Source organism: Abramis brama, assembly GCF_963993115.1.
Source record: "Abramis brama genome assembly, chromosome: 18".
In the NCBI taxonomy this organism is placed as follows: Eukaryota; Metazoa; Chordata; class Actinopteri; order Cypriniformes; family Leuciscidae; genus Abramis; species Abramis brama.
In genome coordinates, this window is record NC_139980.1 from 5,055,845 (window position 1) to 5,076,010 (window position 20,166).

The following is a 20,166-nucleotide window of genomic DNA, read 5'->3' on the forward strand; positions in this document are numbered from 1 at the left end:
CTTTTTCATTTATGGAGTCAGATGAAATAACGAGGTAATACATATGAGAAAATTTATTTCATTTAATCTTGTTGTGTTGCGTAAAAGGAAAGACGCGCAGAAACCTTCCCTGTATAATTGGAGACCGCCATTGGACCTTTAGTTGGGCTTACACCTTGATCTATCCACTCATTCTTTCTTCCTCTTATTCAAGACTGCGCTCCATTCATTTGATTATGCTTTAAGCATTAAAGAGACGGAAGTCTGACAACAGGAAAAAAAGTTCAGCTTAGATTTTGAGGGCCTAAAAATGACACGTCCTTTCATGTATAATTCTTTTAGTCTTCTTCACACATGCTGTTTCTCTCTTTCTTCTTTCAGATTTAGCCACTGGTCTTATTCCTCAGATGGTAGTGTGTGCCAGTTACCAGCCCTTGCACCTGCTGGAGAAAATGACCTCAGTGCTTACACGGATGGTAAGCATGTTTTTCAATCTGTACTATACACACTACAGTTAAAAAGTTTGGGTTCAGTAAGTTTTTATTTAAATTTTTTTTATTAGAAATGAATACTTCTATTAGCAAGGCTGCATTAAATTGATCTAAAGTGTCAGTGTAGACTAGGGATGGGAACCGAGAACCGGTTCTTCTTCAGAACCGGTGCCCAGTGAATCGATTCCTTGGAACCGTTAGTATGCCTGCTTAACGATTCCGCTTATCGGTTCCGCTCGTTCAAATGTGACACGACGTCACACACGTGCTGCGTTGTTTTGGTTCAGAACGTAGCAAACACTATGAGCAAACATGGCATCGAGGCAGAAGCGCTCTGACCGCGTCCTAACTACATGCGACGCGACTGCGCGACACGCGATAAAAAGTATAATTTTCCATGTTAATCAAAGTTTAACCAGCCGCGACACGCGACGATTCTATTTGAAACGAATCCTATTTTACTGCGACGTCGCGCTGGAACAACAATCTCAAAGTGTGGCTATGATAATATCAGGTACTATTTTTGTGCTTTATTTAATGTTAAAAGCGTGTATAATGTGACTGAATATCATTTAGTGCTCCCAGCTTTGTAGCTGTAAAAACAACAATGGATAATTCACATCAGATCTTGAAATTAAACAAATGGAAACAAAAACGTTCAAAATGTGAAGAAAACCTGTGTATTATTTGACAAAGATTGTTTTAGTAACTCAATAGCCTAATCCAAATGAGCACTGTTAATATTCCAAAAGACACAAGCTCTTCCTAAACTGTTTTCAGTCTGTGTTTTTAGTTTTTATGGCACATAAATGGCAGTTTTATTTATTTTTTTGTCCGGACCAATGAATGTGAAAATTGTCAATTTCCTAATCCTAAGGCACTCTTCTTGATAATCTTTCAAGGCACACAGGTTGAGAAACACTGCCCTAGGCTATAGGTCCCTGGACTTTACTTTGAGAAGTAGCTCACCTACTTTTAGGTTTGTTCTGAGGTTGCTACACATAATTTGTGTATACTCTGTGCTGTGTCTTCTGATCAGATATTAAAGCGAGTTAATACAAACAAATTTGTACTTATTCCCTCACCCAATAAGAATCGATAAGAGAATCGATAAGGAATCGGATCGATAAGCAATATCGATAATGGAATCGGAATCGTTAAATTCTTATCAATTCCCATCCCTAGTGTAGACATTAATAATGTTACCAAAGATCTCTTCAAATAAATGCTGTTATTTTGTATTTTTCTATTCATCTGAGAATCCTGAAAAAAAAACAAAAAAAAACATAGTTTTCACAAAAATATGAAGCAGCACAACTGTTTTCAACACTGAGCACCAAATCAGCATATTAGAAGGAATTCTAAAGGATCATGTGACACTGAAGACTGGAGTAATGATGCTGAAAATTCAGCTTTACCATCACAGAAAACCCATTAAAAAAATATTGAAATAGAAATCAGTTATTTAAAATTGTAATAATATTTCACAACATTACTGTTTTCACTGTATTTTTGATCAAATAAATGAAGCCTTGATGAGCACAAAAGATTTCTTTCAAAAACATTAGGTTTAGACCAATATCTCATCTTGTTTAATATAACTCTTCCACTGCGCACACTTGCCTAAAGCTCATTAATTTAAAACCTGTCCCAAATGGTACTCTCCCTCCCTCTATCTTAGTCTCAAGCAATATTTGACTCTGTTTGGATTAGCGCTGGCTGTCTAATCTGCTATTAAGTTTCTCTTCTAAAATGTCAGATTGTGGTGGGTGTGTTCTCCAGGCTGATTCGTCTGAGAGTCTGAGGCAGTATGGGCTCTCTCAGCTCTTCAGTCACCCTGTGCTGCTCACCTGCACTCGAGACTGCCCCCTGGTGGCCCCTCCTAAGGCACCCCCAGTTCCTCAATGGAAACTCATCCGCCCCCGCAAGCAGACTAACATCACAGATGAACCCAAGGGTAAGACGTGTGTGTGTTTTATGGGTATATGTGTTTTAATTTCTTTTGTAATTATTATGAAAATTGCTTGAGTTGGATCAAACTGATGTTTATGCCCTTTAGAACCCCCTGTTCAGAAGCCAGAGCAGTTCATTGAGGTTTCTAGCCCCTTCATCAACTTCAAACTTATGACTATGGCTGCACATGACATGTAAGCTCTGTGTGTGTGTGTGTGTGTGTGTGCTGCAAACTAAGCTACCAATTACATTAAAGGAAAATACCCAAGCTACCCTGAAAACTAGAGAAAGTCACTAATGTATTTACTTGCAGAACTGAATCATTTACAAGCTGCACATCCAGGTGTTTAACTTAATAAAGACCTTCTTTATTGCTGGCAAATTATAGGATGCATTTCCAGATATAGTGTCTAAAATTAAATGTAGGCATCATCAGGGGACGACAACTAGGAACAGTGTGTGTCTGTGTGTGTGTGTGTGTGCATGTTTTTCTATCCCAGTAGAGACTTCAACCTGAATGCATACTGACTCATGGGGACCTAACTTGAGGTCCCCAATGAGGAAACACGCTTATAAATCATAGAGAATGAGTTTTTTTGAAAATGCAAAACTGCAGAAAGTTTTCTGTGATGGGTAGGGTTAGTGTAAGGGAATAGAATATACAGTATGTACAGTATAAAAACCATTATGTCTATGGAGAGTCCCCACAAAGATAGTAAACCAGACGTGTGTGTGTTGAAGCTTAAAGGAATTTTGTTCATCTAAAAATGTTAATAAATTTCATCATTTACTCATGTTGTTCCAAACCTGTATGACCTATATTCTTTCTTCTGTGGAACATAAAAGAGAAATGCCATTTTTTGGAAATACAGTTGAAGTCAATGGTAACCAAATCTGTTTTTGGTTACTTTTTCTTCTTCTTTCAAACTCTTCATCTGTGGTGCATGGATGAAAAGAAAGTCGAACATGGGATGATGACAGAATGTAAATTTTTTTGGTGAACTATCCCTTTAATGTTCCCTTACCATTTTTTGATTTATCCCTCAAAAAACATAAAACAAAACCTCTCATTTCTGACAATAAATACAATGTCACACTAAATGCTCTTTTTGTTCCCATTACTATTTTACAGAGTGAGAAAACATGATATCCTGTCCAGACTAAATCGCAAACCGCTTCATGACGATTCATTAGAAAGAACTGACTCAAACTATCTATTTGCAAAACAGGAATCACTTGCTCAGATTTTAAACAGAGCTAATGATAGTAGTGAGGCTACTACTTAACACTGAATGTATACACAGGTGCATTTATGTATGTACTGAATGTGTACATTTCTCTATAGGCCCAGTGGTAATAAGTACTTTGCTTTTTCATATCAATAGATTGATAATGCACAATTTCTCAGATATAACATGTCATAACTGAACCAGTGATGTAGCTGAATCTCACCAGGCATGAATTATTTAGAGAGTCTGAATATGAGCTTTGTTTTAACTCCAGGTATTTTTTTTTCTTCAGTTGCACATGTGAGTACATTAGTACACTGAGTGCTAAAAGCAGTAATTGGCTGTGTGGGAGAGTCAGACAGGGACAGAGACTGTGGTTCTCATTGTGCTGCTCTCGAGCACAAGACAATATTCAGTCATACTTAATTAATCTGAATCTCTTTAGAGCACAATAAATGTGTGTTTAACCTCAGAAATTGGTGGTTTTGTTTGACATTTTTCTCATATAAGCACAAAATAGGTATGTTTGTTATTAAATTATTTTATTTGTGTGTCTGTTTTTAGGGAGCAGGGAGGTGTAAAGAGGCGTGGGTATAACTCTAATCTCTCCTCCTTTTCTGAAATGGATGATAGTGAAGATGGCCACACTCGGAATGACATCACCCAGAACAGCCTTAATACACTAGACATCACTGAAACCACTCAGGTATGCCTAAGGGAAATGGCTATGTATATTAGGTGATGTGCACTACCATTGAAAAATTTGAGGTCAGTGATATATTTTAATGTTTTTAAAAGAAGAGTGTTATGCTCACCAAGGCTGCATTAATTTTTACAAAAATACAATAAAAGCAGTATAAAACACTAAAAACATTATAAGCAGCCATTACTAGTCTTTAGTGTCACATGATCCTTCAGAAATCATTCTGATATGCTGATAATTTTTTATCAATTTAATACATCCTTGCTGATTAAAAGAATAAATGTCTTTCAAATCTTACTGACCCCAAACTTTTAAACAGTAGTGTTTGTCATATGAATGGTGACTGGTCTCTCGGAACAGATTCAGTCAAGGGTTCGACTGTACTCCAGGGGTTGCACTGTTGATGCCCAGCATTCTGGCAGTGTTTTTCAGTTTATGTCATCTGTACAAGCAGTGTGCATCAAAATGTTCTGCTCTCTGGCTGCAGTGCGGCTGGTGGCCGGGAGGCCGAGACAGGCTATGAAATCCTCTAACGCCTCTCTCTTTCCAGCTCCAATGTCACTCTGCCTGTCTCTCTAATCAAGAGAGCGCCACTGGCAGATCCAGTATTAGAGAGATGGAGAAAGAGAGAGAGTGGTAAAACACACGTGCCTCTTTACATAAAAGGACAGGTCGTGTCCTCGGAATGTATAAAAAGCAGCACAATTAGCCTGTCAGTCATCAGAGTGGATGTCTTACAGAGGGGTCAGCTGAGATCGTACTGAGACTGATAGCTTCCATGTAGTTTGTAAGATAATTGTCCAAGTGTGTGTGCCTGTGGGATCTAATAGCATTGCTGTACCCTTACAGGAATAGTTCACCCAAAAATAAAATCATCAGTGTCATTTTTTTACTTACATTATTTACAGTTTTTCCAAATCTACATGATTATTTATCCTGTCCACTCATTTCTGGGTGAAAATGAATGAAAACTGGGTCTGTCAAGCTGTAAAATCACAATAAAAACACAGTGAAAGAAAAAAAAAGAAGTAGGTCTAAATGACTCCCGTTCACTTATTCGAAGTTGAATACAATTTTGGTACTTTTTCTCACACAAAACGAAGTGGTTATTCACTGAAAATTATAACATCCAGTCTTTTTACAGTGTTGTTATTGTTAACTAAAACTAAAGCTATTCAAATATTTTTGATAATTTATGTAATTGTAATAAAGAACTTAACTGAAATTAAAAACTATCCCTTTAAAGCTACACTATGTAACTTTTAGCCTTCTAGCGGCTGATGCGTAAAACTACAACTATACTATCGGAGGAACATTGTTTTGTGCTCCAGCTCTGCTATTTTTCGCAAATGAATCTGATGGTGCCCATGGTTACAGGTGATTGCCTTACTTTAATTTTTAATTTTATTGCCTTAGAACTCCCCCAATAATGAAAGTCGGATATCTGAATAATATCTCTTATGAGCAGGTAAGCAGCTTATATGCCGCTGTTGTTTTGACTTGTTGAAAATTGTTTTAAAATAATGTTACAAAAGCAACATTGACCTTAGTCACAATGATTGCTATTCATAATCAGATGAGATAAAACTGAGTAAAGAATTACAACTTGGCTTGGCTATTTATGGGCAAATAGACCACAGCAGCAACTGGTTTATAGATTGGCTGTGTTATTATCAACATAATTGTTTTGTGAACCTGGTCAATGAACAGCAAATGTGATTAAAGGTTCTCATTTGTTGTGGCTTCAAGCGACTATGCCCAGGGTCGGATTAACACACAGGCCTACCAGGCGCGTGCCCAGGACACTAGACCAGAAGGGGTCTAGTTTTTGGTTGTATTTGGTTTTATGTACTTGCTCATTATTTTTATTTAATTTTTTTCAAAAAATTAAAAGGTACATAGTGTACATTTACAGTAGCTATTGGATCATGCCATGAGAAATGAATGGTGAGGTCACCTGATATGATTTAGACTTATTATTGAGTTTTTGATAATGTTGTAAGCTGAATTCGGTATAAACAGGAGCAGTTTTACCACAGTAATGTGTGGAATGCACTCTGAGGTGTTTACTGCAATGTATAAAACATTCACTCTTTATATAGCTAGATACTGCTGCTTCTCTTCTCTTCTCTTCTCTTCTCTTCTCTTCTCTTCTCTTCTCTTCTCTTCTCTTCTCTTCTCTTCTCTTCTCTTCTCTTCTCTTCTCTTCTCTTCTCTTCTCTTCTCTTCTCTTCTCTTCTCTTCTCTTCTCTTCAGGTCCTTGGTGAGTCACAGTCTATCTCTGAATCACTGGTGCTGTCGTTCGTTAGATGTGGCATAGAGAGAGCCCCTAATTGTCCTCCACATTTAAATTGCACAGTCGGACGACTCCTCAGGCTTTAAAAGGCTTTCTAAGTGACACGAGGTTGGGGCTCAATCATGGAAAAAAAGCACATTGGAGAAGTTTCTGAGGCCTTCAGCTGGATTGTTTCCATGGCACCACACTGTTACTTAAAGGGTAAAAAAAGTTACATTTGAATAGTTTTACAAAATGGTGTCTCAATTAGCGGGTAAAGACTGACATGCTAATCAAACCCGTGTCTTCTAATCCTGTCACCTTCCGAGTGCCCTTAATGTTTATGGCATTTGCTCTCCTGTGAGCAGTTAATTGAAGGAGAAAGCCCTCTCTGGTGCGAGTCCAGATGTCAGATTAGAGGATTTCTCATTGTGCTCTGGAAGCCAAACGGGCTCAGCGCATGCTGACTGGATGAATATGGACGTTCTCTGTCTCCACTGCTTTCCTCTGCCCTCCTCTGCCATGTCTCTCCCAGCTCACTATGTACACTTTTTAATCCCCCCATTTTCCCCCAGGTAACAGCAGAGGACAAGAAAAAGGACGACAGCATCGCCAACGGTAAGACTTGTTTCCATGAGCAATGCCACTGCACAGTCCACATTGTCACTCAAACACTTATCGTAAACTGTAATGTATCATATATGTTACATATCTCAGTTAGCAGTTACAACAAGTTAAAATTTTGAAGTTGAAAGCTGATCGTGAGCTAAATATATTTATTCACATAAACCGTGCCATCATTTATAAGCTTTTTTTCACTTGGAATATTGGGAAAGCATTACTCATTTTCAATTGAGTGCTTCTGTAACAATGTGCGATAGAAATGAAAGTGAAGTGAGAGAATGAATCTGAAAAGGCAGACGATAATTCGCCTCACTTATATCCCTCCAGTCATTGTTTAGCCATCAGAGCAGTGAGGCTAATAGCTGCTGTAATGATATGATAGCTGGCTGCCTTCACAATTTCACTTTCTCGTTTATCCCACTCTTCCTCCATCCAATCCGTCTTCTTTTCATCAGCACAAACACAGATGCACACACACACAGACGCATGGCATCATCTCTGTCTCTGTGATCATGATCGTGCACTCGCCCCTCATCACGACAGGCCAATTATGTGCTTTCCCAGAGAGCCCAGTGTGTTGCTTAGTAACACCTGTGGATAAGTAAATGGAGTGAATGGCTTTGCTACAGCGTCTATATTCATTATATGGTTTAATACGTCAGAACACCACACTGAGTGTATGAGTTCAAGCTGCAATATATAACAGTATTTCACTTAATTGTCATAATGAATTCGAGACACCAATGAAAGAGCATTTATAAATTCATTATGGTGCAACTGATTGGTTTAATGAGCTCTACTGATTGGCACCACTGAGATAATCATGGTATCCTCATGAAAAGTCTTTTTTTAAAGACCGCCTGTGGTGAAAATCAAGTTTATATGTGTATGTGGTGTTTTGAATATGCTATAGGCCTAAGACAAACCATGTGCAAATTCATAAGTCAACACTATTGCTGAGTATTTTCTCCTTAAAACTGCTGTGAACCAAAGACAGTCTCAAAAACGTGGTTTAAAATCAGCAGTTGTTCTGTATGTCACAAATGCCGTTGTAACCAATCCCGTCACGAGGGGGGCAGGCTTTAGCATATCGGTAACTATGCTGCGAAGCAGGGGAGTCTCAAGAGCCAGGTTATCCCGGTATATTTTTCTATTGATATGAAAAATCGGGTACATTTAGCAATATAGCGGGTGGATCTCGGAACTGGTGTGAGTGAGTGGAGGCGGGGACTAATAATATGCATATTCATGAATCCATGTATACTAAGGGTGCTTTCACATTTGTAGTTCGGTTCATTTGGTCCGGACCAAGGGTGAAAAATGATACTTTGTAGCATTTGTCAGGCGTTTTGGTTCCTTTTCACACCACACTTATTGCTTTGGTCCGAATCAGTTCATGAGTTGATGAAACGAACCAAAATGCAGTCACGTGACAACATCCACATCACTCATTGGCCAGATGTGTCTTGAACGTATTTCCATAACTGCACTTCGATTGGACAGAATTAACGTGCGGGAAAATTCCAACAGAACTCCCGGAAGTAAACAAAGAGGAGGAAAATCCGGCAGACAGATAACACGCCGCTTTTACTATGGAGAGACGACTGCGTGGGCTAAACTTGTGAGTTTTTGAAAGTTGGGACCTAATATGGTCATCAGACCAAATTTCTATGAGGCTCCGCACCTCCTCACAACTCGTTTGTCCGCGAGCTGCCATGCTAAAAGTGCAAACTGTCAACAAACATTAGTCCTCCTCATCCCATAATGCACAGCGCAGCTGACTACGGCTGCTGGTTTAGTCCAAAAATGCGCAGTTCTTTGGCAGTTGGGTCTGTTCAAGGTCGGATCACAGTCTCACCACAAACGAACCGCTCCAGAGTTTGTTTGAAAGTGTACGGTACGCTTGTTTGGTCCACTTTTGGTGCGCACCGAGTGCGATTGCTGCATTCACACCTGCCCAAACGAACTGCGCCAAGGGGGACAACGAACTCTAGTGCGATTCAACCGAACTAAATGAGGCAGGTGTGAAAGCACCCTAAATGAAGCAAGGGTGTAGAGTTACATTCAAGCGTAACAGTAGTTCAACTGTTCCCTGCACACAAGTCCCTGTCAGCCTAGAAAGTCAATCTTTCCAAGAAAACTAATATATCCTAAAAAAGAAATAGCTTAGGCTGGTTTTAAAATGTAGTTTTTTCTTTCTTTTAAGAGTAGTTGCTCGATTATTGTTAACATCCTTTCTGTCATCATGAAATGGAAATTCACCCTATTTTCTGAATGAATGTAATTGATCTTATTGTAAACGATTCCTCCATGTTTCCGTATCTTTTTTGTGTTTTTTTTTTAAACCTTTTTAATCGAATGGTCATGACTTTAACTTATCTCTGGTGACTTATGACAATCAAAATATCAGCAAAAACCCAATTCTTACTTAAAATCATTGGTAAGCTGTACTAAGCTCACATTCAGATCTGCCTCTATCCAATAATCAACCGATGGTTGATGGTTGGGGAACCAAGTCCCCATCCATTATTTTTTTCTTTATTGTAGTCTAAGTCGGATGTTCGTCACAGTACTGAAGAAAAAATTTGTCAAAACTTCCATTTCATCTCAACTTGAAGTCCCATTATTAGGTCCTGTGTAATACTAACTGTACAATGTTAAATAATTAAGATTGTCAATAAGATTTTTTTTACAGATTTCTCTTGATTTATTTCCATAAATGTTTAAAAAGGTTTGTTAAAAAGTTAAGCAAACAAAATAGCTTTTATTGTATGGATGTATAGCAGTAGCCATGCTAACATAGTACCTCTCTATATTTATTCAGAGAATCTCATTTCAAACATCTGTGCAGGAAATTACAAATCACTTCAGGCCTTTGTTATTGCATATCATGTGTAATACAGCGTTACTATTTCAGCATTGAAAAAGGCAAGGTCATGTGTTTGTGTATTCCTGCCAGCATTTCATTGCTTACTTGGTTTGTAATAGACTGTTGTATAACATATTTTTTTTCAATCTCCAAGATACGGAAGTAGTAGAGTCAGCTTCAGGCCCTGACAAAGAGACAGATGGAAAAGATAAGGAGACGGTGCAGACACCCAAGGAATCCAGTGCTGCATTGCTTCAGTCCCAGGATGCATTAGCGTCAGACAAACCCCTGCTGCTGGAGACCTGGGTGGACCTGCACAACTTCACTAAATGCTTCCAGTAAGGGTCTATCATCTTCAGAAAAAGCCTAAGCCATATTATGCTAATCCTTTGCTATTTTGTCACATTAACTCCTCATGTTCTTAAGTTCCTATTAAGCTGCAGGCTGAAATATGCTAATAATCATATGTTTTGTAGGACGTTGCTGATTTTCCACAAGCCAAACAAATATTTTCATCAGTGCAGGACATCACACTTTAAGGTAGGGTTTTGAAGGAAAAGACTATATTAAGTGTGCCTGAATATTAAGATTTTGACTAGTTTACACTAAAAATACATTGATATTGTGAAGAATTATTACAATTCAAAGTAACCTTTTTTTTTATTTTTTTTATCTATTCATATATTCAATTTATTCCTGTGATGATTCCTAGTCTTCAGTGTCACATGATCCTTCATAAATCATTCTAATATGCGAATTTGGTGCTCAAGACACATTTCTTATTATCTTTTATTATCAATGTTGAAACAGTTGTGCCACTTAATATTTTTGTGGAAACCGTGAGATTTTTTTTTTCAGGATTCTTCAATGAATACAAAGTTCAAGAGAACATTAGAAATATATAATATACATATAATATATGATGTCACTTTTGACTTTTATATGGATATGTAAATCTCTTGAGGATTGATACAGTCAGCAACATATACATAACCATTTACTGGGGGCAAGATTTAAGGTTCACCATACTTATTCTTAGCTTTATTTGTTCAGTGCACTGGCTAAAAAAGTGCCACTTTAAACAAACATTTTATTTTATAAATAAATTCTAAAAATATATCTAAATCTATTTCTCTGTTAAATTCTTAATTTTCCAGTAGGAATGAGTGCGTAGCTATAGTAACTGGAATATGTTTTCCCCTACAGGTGGGCTGGGACCCTTGCTGACTGTATCGATGACATTCAGAATGCATTATCATAAAAACACCTAATACAAGATTGAACTAAACCTGTTGTTGTGGCATTTGTAATGGAGCTTGGTATAATTATGGTATCTGTGGTGGGAGGGATGTGTTGTGTTAGGAAAGAACATGAAAGTGACTCAATTCTCTGTTAGAACTCCGTCTCCTCTCGACTGTCTGCTACTGCATTGTCCAACGCTGTGGCCTCCACCCACTCCGTGGCCGCTCCTGCTAGACAACCTGATTCGACTGGAATTGCTTACACAAAGGTACACACACACACACACTCTCTCTCTCTCTCTCTCACACACACACACACACACAATGGGTGGTTTTCGATAACCATGCTGTTTTTGCTCTTCTCTCTCTGTTGTGCTGTAATACTTTTTTTTAAAACCTTATCCCATGAGAACATGTGGTTTGATTTAATATTTGGTAATTACTGTGAGTGTGAATTTATGTAATGGTGTGTGTGTATTCTATTGTCTCCTGAGATAAATACAAAGCTGAAACACAATAATATGTGCTGATGCTGACCCATTCTGTCTATTGTTTTTCCTTGTCTCAGTCTGCAGATGGAAGGGGTACTCACTTCCTGTTTGTTGATAACCTGTTACCCACAGAAATTGTCATTGGGTTCTCAGCTTTAGTGCACTGGGGAGAGAGTGTGGAAGAGAGTAAGGACACATGGACATACTGTACACACTCAGTTTGTCTTTTCACAACAACAAGGATCCAATCTAATGTGTGTGTCTATTGTGTGCTCAGAAAAGGAGTCATCAACCAGGCCTGGTTCTTTAACAGCTAAGCCTTTCTCGTGGAAGAGCATTGTCTGTCAACTCCCCGTGGTGCAGATCCAAACCACTGCTAGTAAAGCTGTCTTACTCTCGCTTCCTCCTGGGTAACTATATCACCACCATTGCTGAATTATCAGCTGTCATTACTCTAGTCTACAGAATAGAATAGAAATAGAAACTTCAAAAGAACAGCTTTTATTTGAAATGGAAACATTATAAATAACAGTATAAATAATTGTAACATTATAAATATCTTTACTGTCACTTTTGATCAAATTAATGCCTCCTTACTGAATAAAAGTATTCAATTATTTAAAAAAAAAAAAAATCATAATGACCCCAAACTTTTGAACAGTAGTGTAAGTCTACTCCAAAAGACAAAATGTCCCCAAAAGATTAGCAATACCCCAAATCGTTGACCTTGTGGGGAAATTTAAAATGTTTTTTGAAAATATAAAAATGCAGAAAAGTTTTCTGTGATGGTAGGTGCAGGGGTTTGTTTATACAGTTTGCACAGTATAAAAATCATTATATCTATGGAAAGTCCCCATAAAACATATATATATATATATATATATATATATATATATACAGTAAGGAAAATAAGTATTTGAACACCCTGCTATTTTGCAAGTTCTCCCACTTAGAAATCATGGAGGGGTCTAAAATTGTCATCGTAGGTGCATGTCCACTGTGAGAGACATAATCTAAAAAAAAAAATCCAGAAATCACAATGTATGATTTTTTAACTATTTATTTGTATGATACAGCTGCAAATAAGTATTTGAACACCTGAGAAAATCAATGTTAATATTTGGTACAGTAGCCTTTGTTTGCAATTACAGAGGTCAAACGTTTCCTGTAGTTTTTCACCAGGTTTGCACACACTGCAGGAGGGATTTTGGCCCACTCCTCCACACAGATCTTCTCTAGATCAGTCAGGTTTCTGGGCTGTCGCTGAGAAACACGGAGTTTGAGCTCCCTCCAAAGATTCTCTATTGGGTTTAGGTCTGGAGACTGGCTAGGCCACGCCAGAACCTTGATATGCTTCTTACAGAGCCACTCCTTGGTTATCCTGGCTGTGTGCTTCGGGTCATTGTCATGTTGGAAGACCCAGCCTCGACCCATCTTCAATGCTCTAACTGAGGGAAGGAGGTTGTTCCCCAAAATCTCGCAATACATGGCCCCGGTCATCCTCTCTTTAATACAGTGCAGTCGCCCTGTCCCATGTGCAGAAAAACACCCCCAAAGCATGATGCTACCACCCCCATGCTTCACAGTAGGGATGGTGTTCTTGGGATAGTACTCATCATTCTTCTTCCTCCAAACACGTTTAGTGGAATTATGACCAAAAAGTTATATTTTGGTCTCATCTGACCACATGACTTTCTCCCATGAGTCCTCTGGATCATCCAAATGGTCATTGGCAAACTTAAGACGGGCCTTGACATGTGCTGGTTTAAGCAGGGGAACCTTCCGTGCCATGCATGATTTCAAACCATGACGTCTTAGTGTATTACCAACAGTAACCTTGGAAACGGTGGTCCCAGCTCTTTTCAGGTCATTGACCAGCTCCTCCCGTGTAGTTCTGGGCTGATTTCTCACCTTTATTAGGATCATTGAGACCCCACGAGGTGAGATCTTGCATGGAGCCCCAGTCCGAGGGAGACTGACAGTCATGTTTAGCTTCTTCCATTTTCTAATGATTGCTCCAACAGTGGACCTTTTTTCACCAAGCTGCTTGGCAATTTCCCCGTAGCCCTTTCCAGCCTTGTGGAGGTGTACAATTTTGTCTCTAGTGTCTTTGGACAGCTCTTTGGTCTTGGCCATGTTAGTAGTTGGATTCTTACTGATTGTATGGGGTGGACAGGTGTCTTTATGCAGCTAACGACCTCAAACAGGTGCATCTAATTTAGGATAATAAATGGAGTGGAGGTGGACATTTTAAAGGCAGACTAACAGGTCTTTGAGGGTCAGAATTCTAGCTGATAGACAGGTGTTCAAATACTTATTTGCAGCTGTATCATACAAATAAATAGTTAAAAAATCATATATTGTGATTTCTGGATTTTTTTTTTTAGATTATGTCTCTCACAGTGGACATGCACCTACGATGACAATTTCAGACCCCTCCATGATTTCCAAGTGGGAGAACTTGCAAAATAGCAGGGTGTTCAAATACTTATTTTCCTCACTGTATATATATATATACACTATGTGTATAAATGTGTTGGAAGTGTTTTCAGTAGTGGTCCAAGCTGTGATATCAGTTCTGTAATAGCGGAGAACAGAGGAGAGAGATAAGAAGATGGGTTAAGAAGATACAGAAAGAGAGAGAGATATGACCCAGTCTGCTATTTCTAGCAGCATAGTGGCCTAAAAGCTGAGAGCTTATATTCAGAGGTCACACTGCAAGTGTAGGCACATCTGATTTTTGATGTTCATGCATTCAGGAAAAAGGAAAAACAAGATATTTAACATTAATAAGATTTTATGAAAAGCCTTTCTGTTTTTCTCTCTTTATTTAATTCACTGTCTTCCTCTATTGCCACTTAATACTGTTCTGTTAAACTCCTCTGTGATGAGAAATCCTGATTTCCTTAGATTTTCATCTGCAAATTATGTAAAGCTAATAGGTTAATGCAGAGCCGGCCCGATTCTGTGAGTGTTTATGAGGGTGCATAAAAAAGGCGTAAGAGCAACTTCAGTTGAAATTGTAATAATTGGCAAAGGAGATTTTGCTGACTGCGATCTGCTGTACATGCACAAAATCCCTGTATCATCTCTTGTATAGTTCATGATCTTGCAAATCAGTCTTCTATTTCAAAGATGTGAGTTAGGAGTGTTCTACCAAATCCAAACCTGAAAACAAAGCTGACTCTTTTCTTTTCTAGCTCAGTCTGAGTGAACCAAATATGCTTTATTCTTAAGGCCCATACACACCAAGGACGATAACTATAAAGATAAATATATAGTTCTAAAAATAAAACATAAACAGTATTAAAGAATAGCAGAGTTCACACCACAGCTATAACGTTAATGTCACAGAGAAACAATATCATTGGAATCACTTTCAGAACGATTTTATCCAGTTGATGAAGGATAAAAACATTGACAGCCAATCAGAATCCATCCTGCTGTAATGAGCTTGAGCATTTAAAGTGACAGACAAGCACGTGCTTAGAATAAACAGAATGATATTGTGGACACTAATATAGTTATCTTTAAAGCTATCGTTCTTGGTGTGAACAGGCCTATACTCATATGATGATCACATGCTAGATATACAGTGAGGAAAATAAGTATTTGAACACCCTGCTATTTTGCAAGTTCTCCCACTTAGAAATCATGGAGGGGTCTGAAATTGTCATCGTAGGTGCATGTCCACTGTGAGAGACATAATCTAAAAAAAAAAATCCAGAAATCACAATGTATGATTTTTTAACTATTTATTTGTATGATACAGCTGCAAATAAGTATTTGAACACCTGAGAAAATCAATGTTAATATTTGGTACAGTAGCCTTTGTTTGCAATTACAGAGGTCAAACGTTTCCTGTAGTTTTTCACCAGGTTTGCACACACTGCAGGAGGGATTTTGGCCCACTCCTCCACACAGATCTTCTCTAGATCAGTCAGGTTTCTGGGCTGTCGCTGAGAAACACGGAGTTTGAGCTCCCTCCAAAGATTCTCTATTGGGTTTAGGTCTGGAGACTGGCTAGGCCACGCCAGAACCTTGATATGCTTCTTACAGAGCCACTCCTTGGTTATCCTGGCTGTGTGCTTCGGGTCATTGTCATGTTGGAAGACCTAGCCTCGACCCATCTTCAATGCTCTTACTGAGGGAAGGAGGTTGTTCCCCAAAATCTCGCAATACATGGCCCCGGTCATCCTCTCCTTAATACAGTGCAGTCGCCCTGTCCCATGTGCAGAAAAACACCCCCAAAGCACGATGCTACCACCCCCATGCTTCACAGTAGGTATGGTGTTCTTGGGATGGTACTCATCATTCTTCTTCCTCCAAACACATTTAGTGGAATTATGACCAAAAAGTTCTATTTTGGTCTCATCTGACCACATGACTTTCTCCCATGACTCCTCTGGATCATCCAAATGGTCATTGGCAAACTTAAGACGGGCCTTGACATGTGCTGGTTTAAGCAGGGGAACCTTCCGTGCCATGCATGATTTCAAACCATGACGTCTTAGTGTATTACCAACAGTAACCTTGGAAACGGTGGTCCCAGCTCTTTTCAGGTCATTGACCAGCTCCTCCCGTGTAGTTCTGGGCTGATTTCTCACCTTTCTTTGGATCATTGTGACCCCACGAGGTGAGATCTTGCATGGAGCCCCAGTCCGAGGGAGATTGACAGTCATGTTTAGCTTCTTCCATTTTCTAATGATTGCTCCAACAGTGGACCTTTTTTCACCAAGCTGCTTGGCAATTTCCCCGTAGCCCTTTCCAGCCTTGTGGAGGTGCACAATTTTGTCTCTAGTGTCTTTGGACAGCTCTTTGGTCTTGGCCATGTTAGTAGTTGGATTCTTACTGATTGTATGGGGTGGACAGGTGTCTTTATGCAGCTAACGACCTCAAACAGGTGCATCTAATTTAGGATAATAAATGGAGTGGAGGTGGACATTTTAAAGGCAGACTAACAGGTCTTTGAGGGTCAGAATTCTAGCTGATAGACAGGTGTTCAAATACTTATTTGCAGCTGTATCATACAAATAAATAGTTAAAAAATCATATATCTTTTTTTTAGATTATGTCTCTCACAGTGGACATGCACCTACGATGACAATTTCAGACCCCTCCATGATTTCCAAGTGGGAGAACTTGCAAAATAGCAGGGTGTTAAAATACTTATTTTCCTCACTGTATGGTTCCTTTTGCATCAGTAATAGTGCTCAAAGTGATAAGTGTGAAGGGATGACTACATTAATAGTTTTTATGGAAATCAAAATATTCAACAAACTAGATCCAGTGGTTTATTAGATTAACTTTGGAACAATTACAATTTTACAATGTAGCACTAAAGAACAATGATATAATTTCTCCTTCTAAACAGTTCTATTCATCACTGTTTCTTCTCACTAGGCGTCATGTTCTTCATTTGCACACAAGCGCTTCATTTGCCATCCACCTTCATCTCTGCAGCATGTCTCCTTTTGTGTTTGGTGATGAGGAGACTGTTATGCCACACCTTGACAAGGCATGTCCACATTAACACAAACACAAATACACTCTGAGGTTGCACTGACTAGTCTGTTAGTTGATTAGTTCTGACACATCAGTACCAGCTGTTCTATACATACTGTAGCAACGAATGACTGTCATTGGCTTTATATAATAACCTGTAACAGCAAAAATACTTGGACGGGTGCAAAAATAAAATTGTCAGTTCTTATGCCTCCTGTTTCTTTTTTGCCTTTGTCTAGGAGAGTCTGAGGTTCTGTGAGCAGGCTGTAATGATCGTGAGAGCTCTGGGTCGAGTGATCAGCTGCTTTTCAGATCCAGAGGAACTACCTTCAGCCTCTAAAGAACTTGAGAAGACCCATGGTGTAGGCATACAGCAACAAAGGGTGGGTTATACAGTATATAGAGTCGGTGCTATGGGCCGGCCCCCTGGGACCATGCACAACGCTATACAAAACTATTTTGTATTTCCTTTTGTATTTTAATAGCCATGAAATGCATCAACTGCATAGCATAGCACATATTTTATTAATTAAAATAATGACTGTCTTTCAGAATTTGAGCTCTTTATGACTGGAGTGGCAATGTTCACGCCACTGTATCAGCAAGCAGCCGTTAAAATGTCATTGCTAATCTTTTGTATTCATAGTTTAATTCAAAATGCATTTTCTTCACATCTTTTATTCCTCTTTAATTAAATTTTAACTATTCATTTTTTACAACATTAAAGGTTGCTTTTAGTCTTTTGGTTTGTTTCACTAAACATATTAGTCCATTGCTCTGTACTTCTGACAGTGACGATAGAACACAACCCACATTTAATAAATGTAAAAGTGACAAATGTGATAAATGACTGGTTAAATTTGCAGACAAGCACACTAATTGATAAAATAGAGGTCAGTAGATTGTATTTTATTGCTTTTATATATATTTTTGAATGTATATTGTTTCTGTCTTGTACAGGTGTTCAACGAGGCCGTGTATCATATGTTCTGCTCTGATCTGGGGCGGAAACTGACCTCTGAGGAGCTGTTTGCTGTACAGACTCTGACCGGAGACCCATCGCCACATGGCAGCAATGATAAAGCCATGGATGCACGATCAGGTGAGGCTAACAGAGTCTCTCTTTGGGTTTGATCATATAACACCTATCATAGCATGACTTTATGTACACATGGATCTTCGCCCTGTTATAGATGACACTCCAGAGCGCTGGAACGGCAGGCAGGCCACAGACAAGGAAATGCAGGCAGCCACGGTCCTGCAGGCAGGTTGGAAGCGATACCTTGTCAGAGAGATCCTCACTGCAGCAAGACCAGGTAAAGTCCAGCTTCACCTGAAATGGATCTAATGATACCTAGTATAAAAAGAAGAGAAGAGACTGTGGATTCAGGAATTTATGCCAATTGTCTTTGCGATCTGATTCGTACCCATTCTCTTGTGGTCAGTTATGTCTGACATCTGTTCTGTCGGTTTTTATGTTTGTGTGAGGGAGAGAGAGCTGCAAGGCCCTGGAGCTCATACTTATCAATGAAGCTGCCAGTCATTCTAAGCTAGTATGACAGAAGAGAGAATAACACACCTCTCCATCTCTCTCTCCATCTGGCTCCATACCTCCAAGCATCACTCCATTCCCAGCCTGACAGCATGAGTGACAGGGAGAGTGGCCGAGAGAAAGTGAGAAAGAAAGATGCAGCTGTATTGGAAAGGATGAAGGGAAAGTGAGAGGAAGAATAAAAAGGATAAAGGATGTAGTTGAATCCGACTGAGCAAGATAATGTCAATTTATATTTCAAGAAGCAAAAGCATCGGGGAAGCTCAACCAACTTTGAGTTAAAACAGGCAAGCAGTCTCCAAAGATCCTACTATTGCTCATCAAGTTTTAGTTACCTCAAAAGTTCCATTTATTATGTGAAAATTACAGTGTGGATTCAGCAGTCACACACAGATGAACAGGACCCTGTTCAAGAGTCTTTAAAAGATTTGCCACTAAACCATAAATCCACATTTTTAATATTATGAGCTGGTCGTGCAGGAAAGAAAGATGCAGTTCATATCTATCTTCTCAATATTTAGTTCATTAATTATTTAAAGCTGAAATAAAATCAAATATAATATTAGATAGAAAAACAAACTTAAAAAATTAAAACAAAAATAAGAAATGTTGCCTTGGGGCAACAAACTGAAATAAAATAAGTTTAAGTTGGAGTACTACAATTACTAAAACTAAAACAAATACAAATAAATTAATAAAAACAAGTAAAAATCATTATTTCTAAAAAGAATTACTAAAACTAAAATTAAAATGAAAACTGAAATATATAAAAATGAAAGCTAATTCAAAAATAGAGTTTACTGTTAATAATACTAAAATAACAGATTGAAAATAGAACACACACATTTTAGCAGTGTTAAATTTAGTTATTAAATGTAAAATTGGATTGGTTCCACATTTTTTTAATGAATGTCATTCTCTTTATCATTCTGAAGGAGTTTGTGTCTTTATGACTTTCATTCAGAAGTGAGCCACAAATGAACGGTTTGTCTCATATCTGCCAGTATGAAATCAATTTCATTTTAGGGGCATTTTTCCCTTCAAGCTCTCCTTTAACAAGAGGCAGATATAATAAATATCATTTTATGTTTCCTGAAGAGAGGAGAGAACAATATTTCAATAAACAAAGCCAGACCTTGCTGGTAAAATGATTGGCATTATAGAAGCATAGGGACTGAGATTTGTTGGGTTCATTTATCTGCCAAAGATGTTTTTCTGCATCATCTTTTAATCTAAAACTGGGCCAATTCTAAC

At 38.5% G+C, this 20,166-nt stretch overlaps 1 protein-coding gene across 1 annotated transcript in view; it reads left to right on the top strand.

Annotated features, from left to right (window-relative positions):
- adgb (androglobin) overlaps window positions 1-20,166 on the top strand; it is a 45,427-nt gene that overhangs the window by 14,458 nt on the left and 10,803 nt on the right. Inside the window, exons 9-22 of the mRNA XM_084090914.1 lie at window positions 361-455; window positions 2,253-2,427; window positions 2,530-2,617; window positions 4,217-4,358; window positions 7,206-7,248; window positions 10,278-10,461; window positions 10,600-10,663; window positions 11,520-11,633; window positions 11,933-12,041; window positions 12,133-12,265; window positions 17,259-17,373; window positions 17,600-17,743; window positions 18,321-18,462; window positions 18,554-18,676. Coding sequence (XP_083947040.1) covers window positions 361-455; window positions 2,253-2,427; window positions 2,530-2,617; window positions 4,217-4,358; window positions 7,206-7,248; window positions 10,278-10,461; window positions 10,600-10,663; window positions 11,520-11,633; window positions 11,933-12,041; window positions 12,133-12,265; window positions 17,259-17,373; window positions 17,600-17,743; window positions 18,321-18,462; window positions 18,554-18,676 — 1,671 coding nt within the window. The remainder of the gene's footprint in view (window positions 1-360; window positions 456-2,252; window positions 2,428-2,529; window positions 2,618-4,216; window positions 4,359-7,205; window positions 7,249-10,277; window positions 10,462-10,599; window positions 10,664-11,519; window positions 11,634-11,932; window positions 12,042-12,132; window positions 12,266-17,258; window positions 17,374-17,599; window positions 17,744-18,320; window positions 18,463-18,553; window positions 18,677-20,166) is intronic.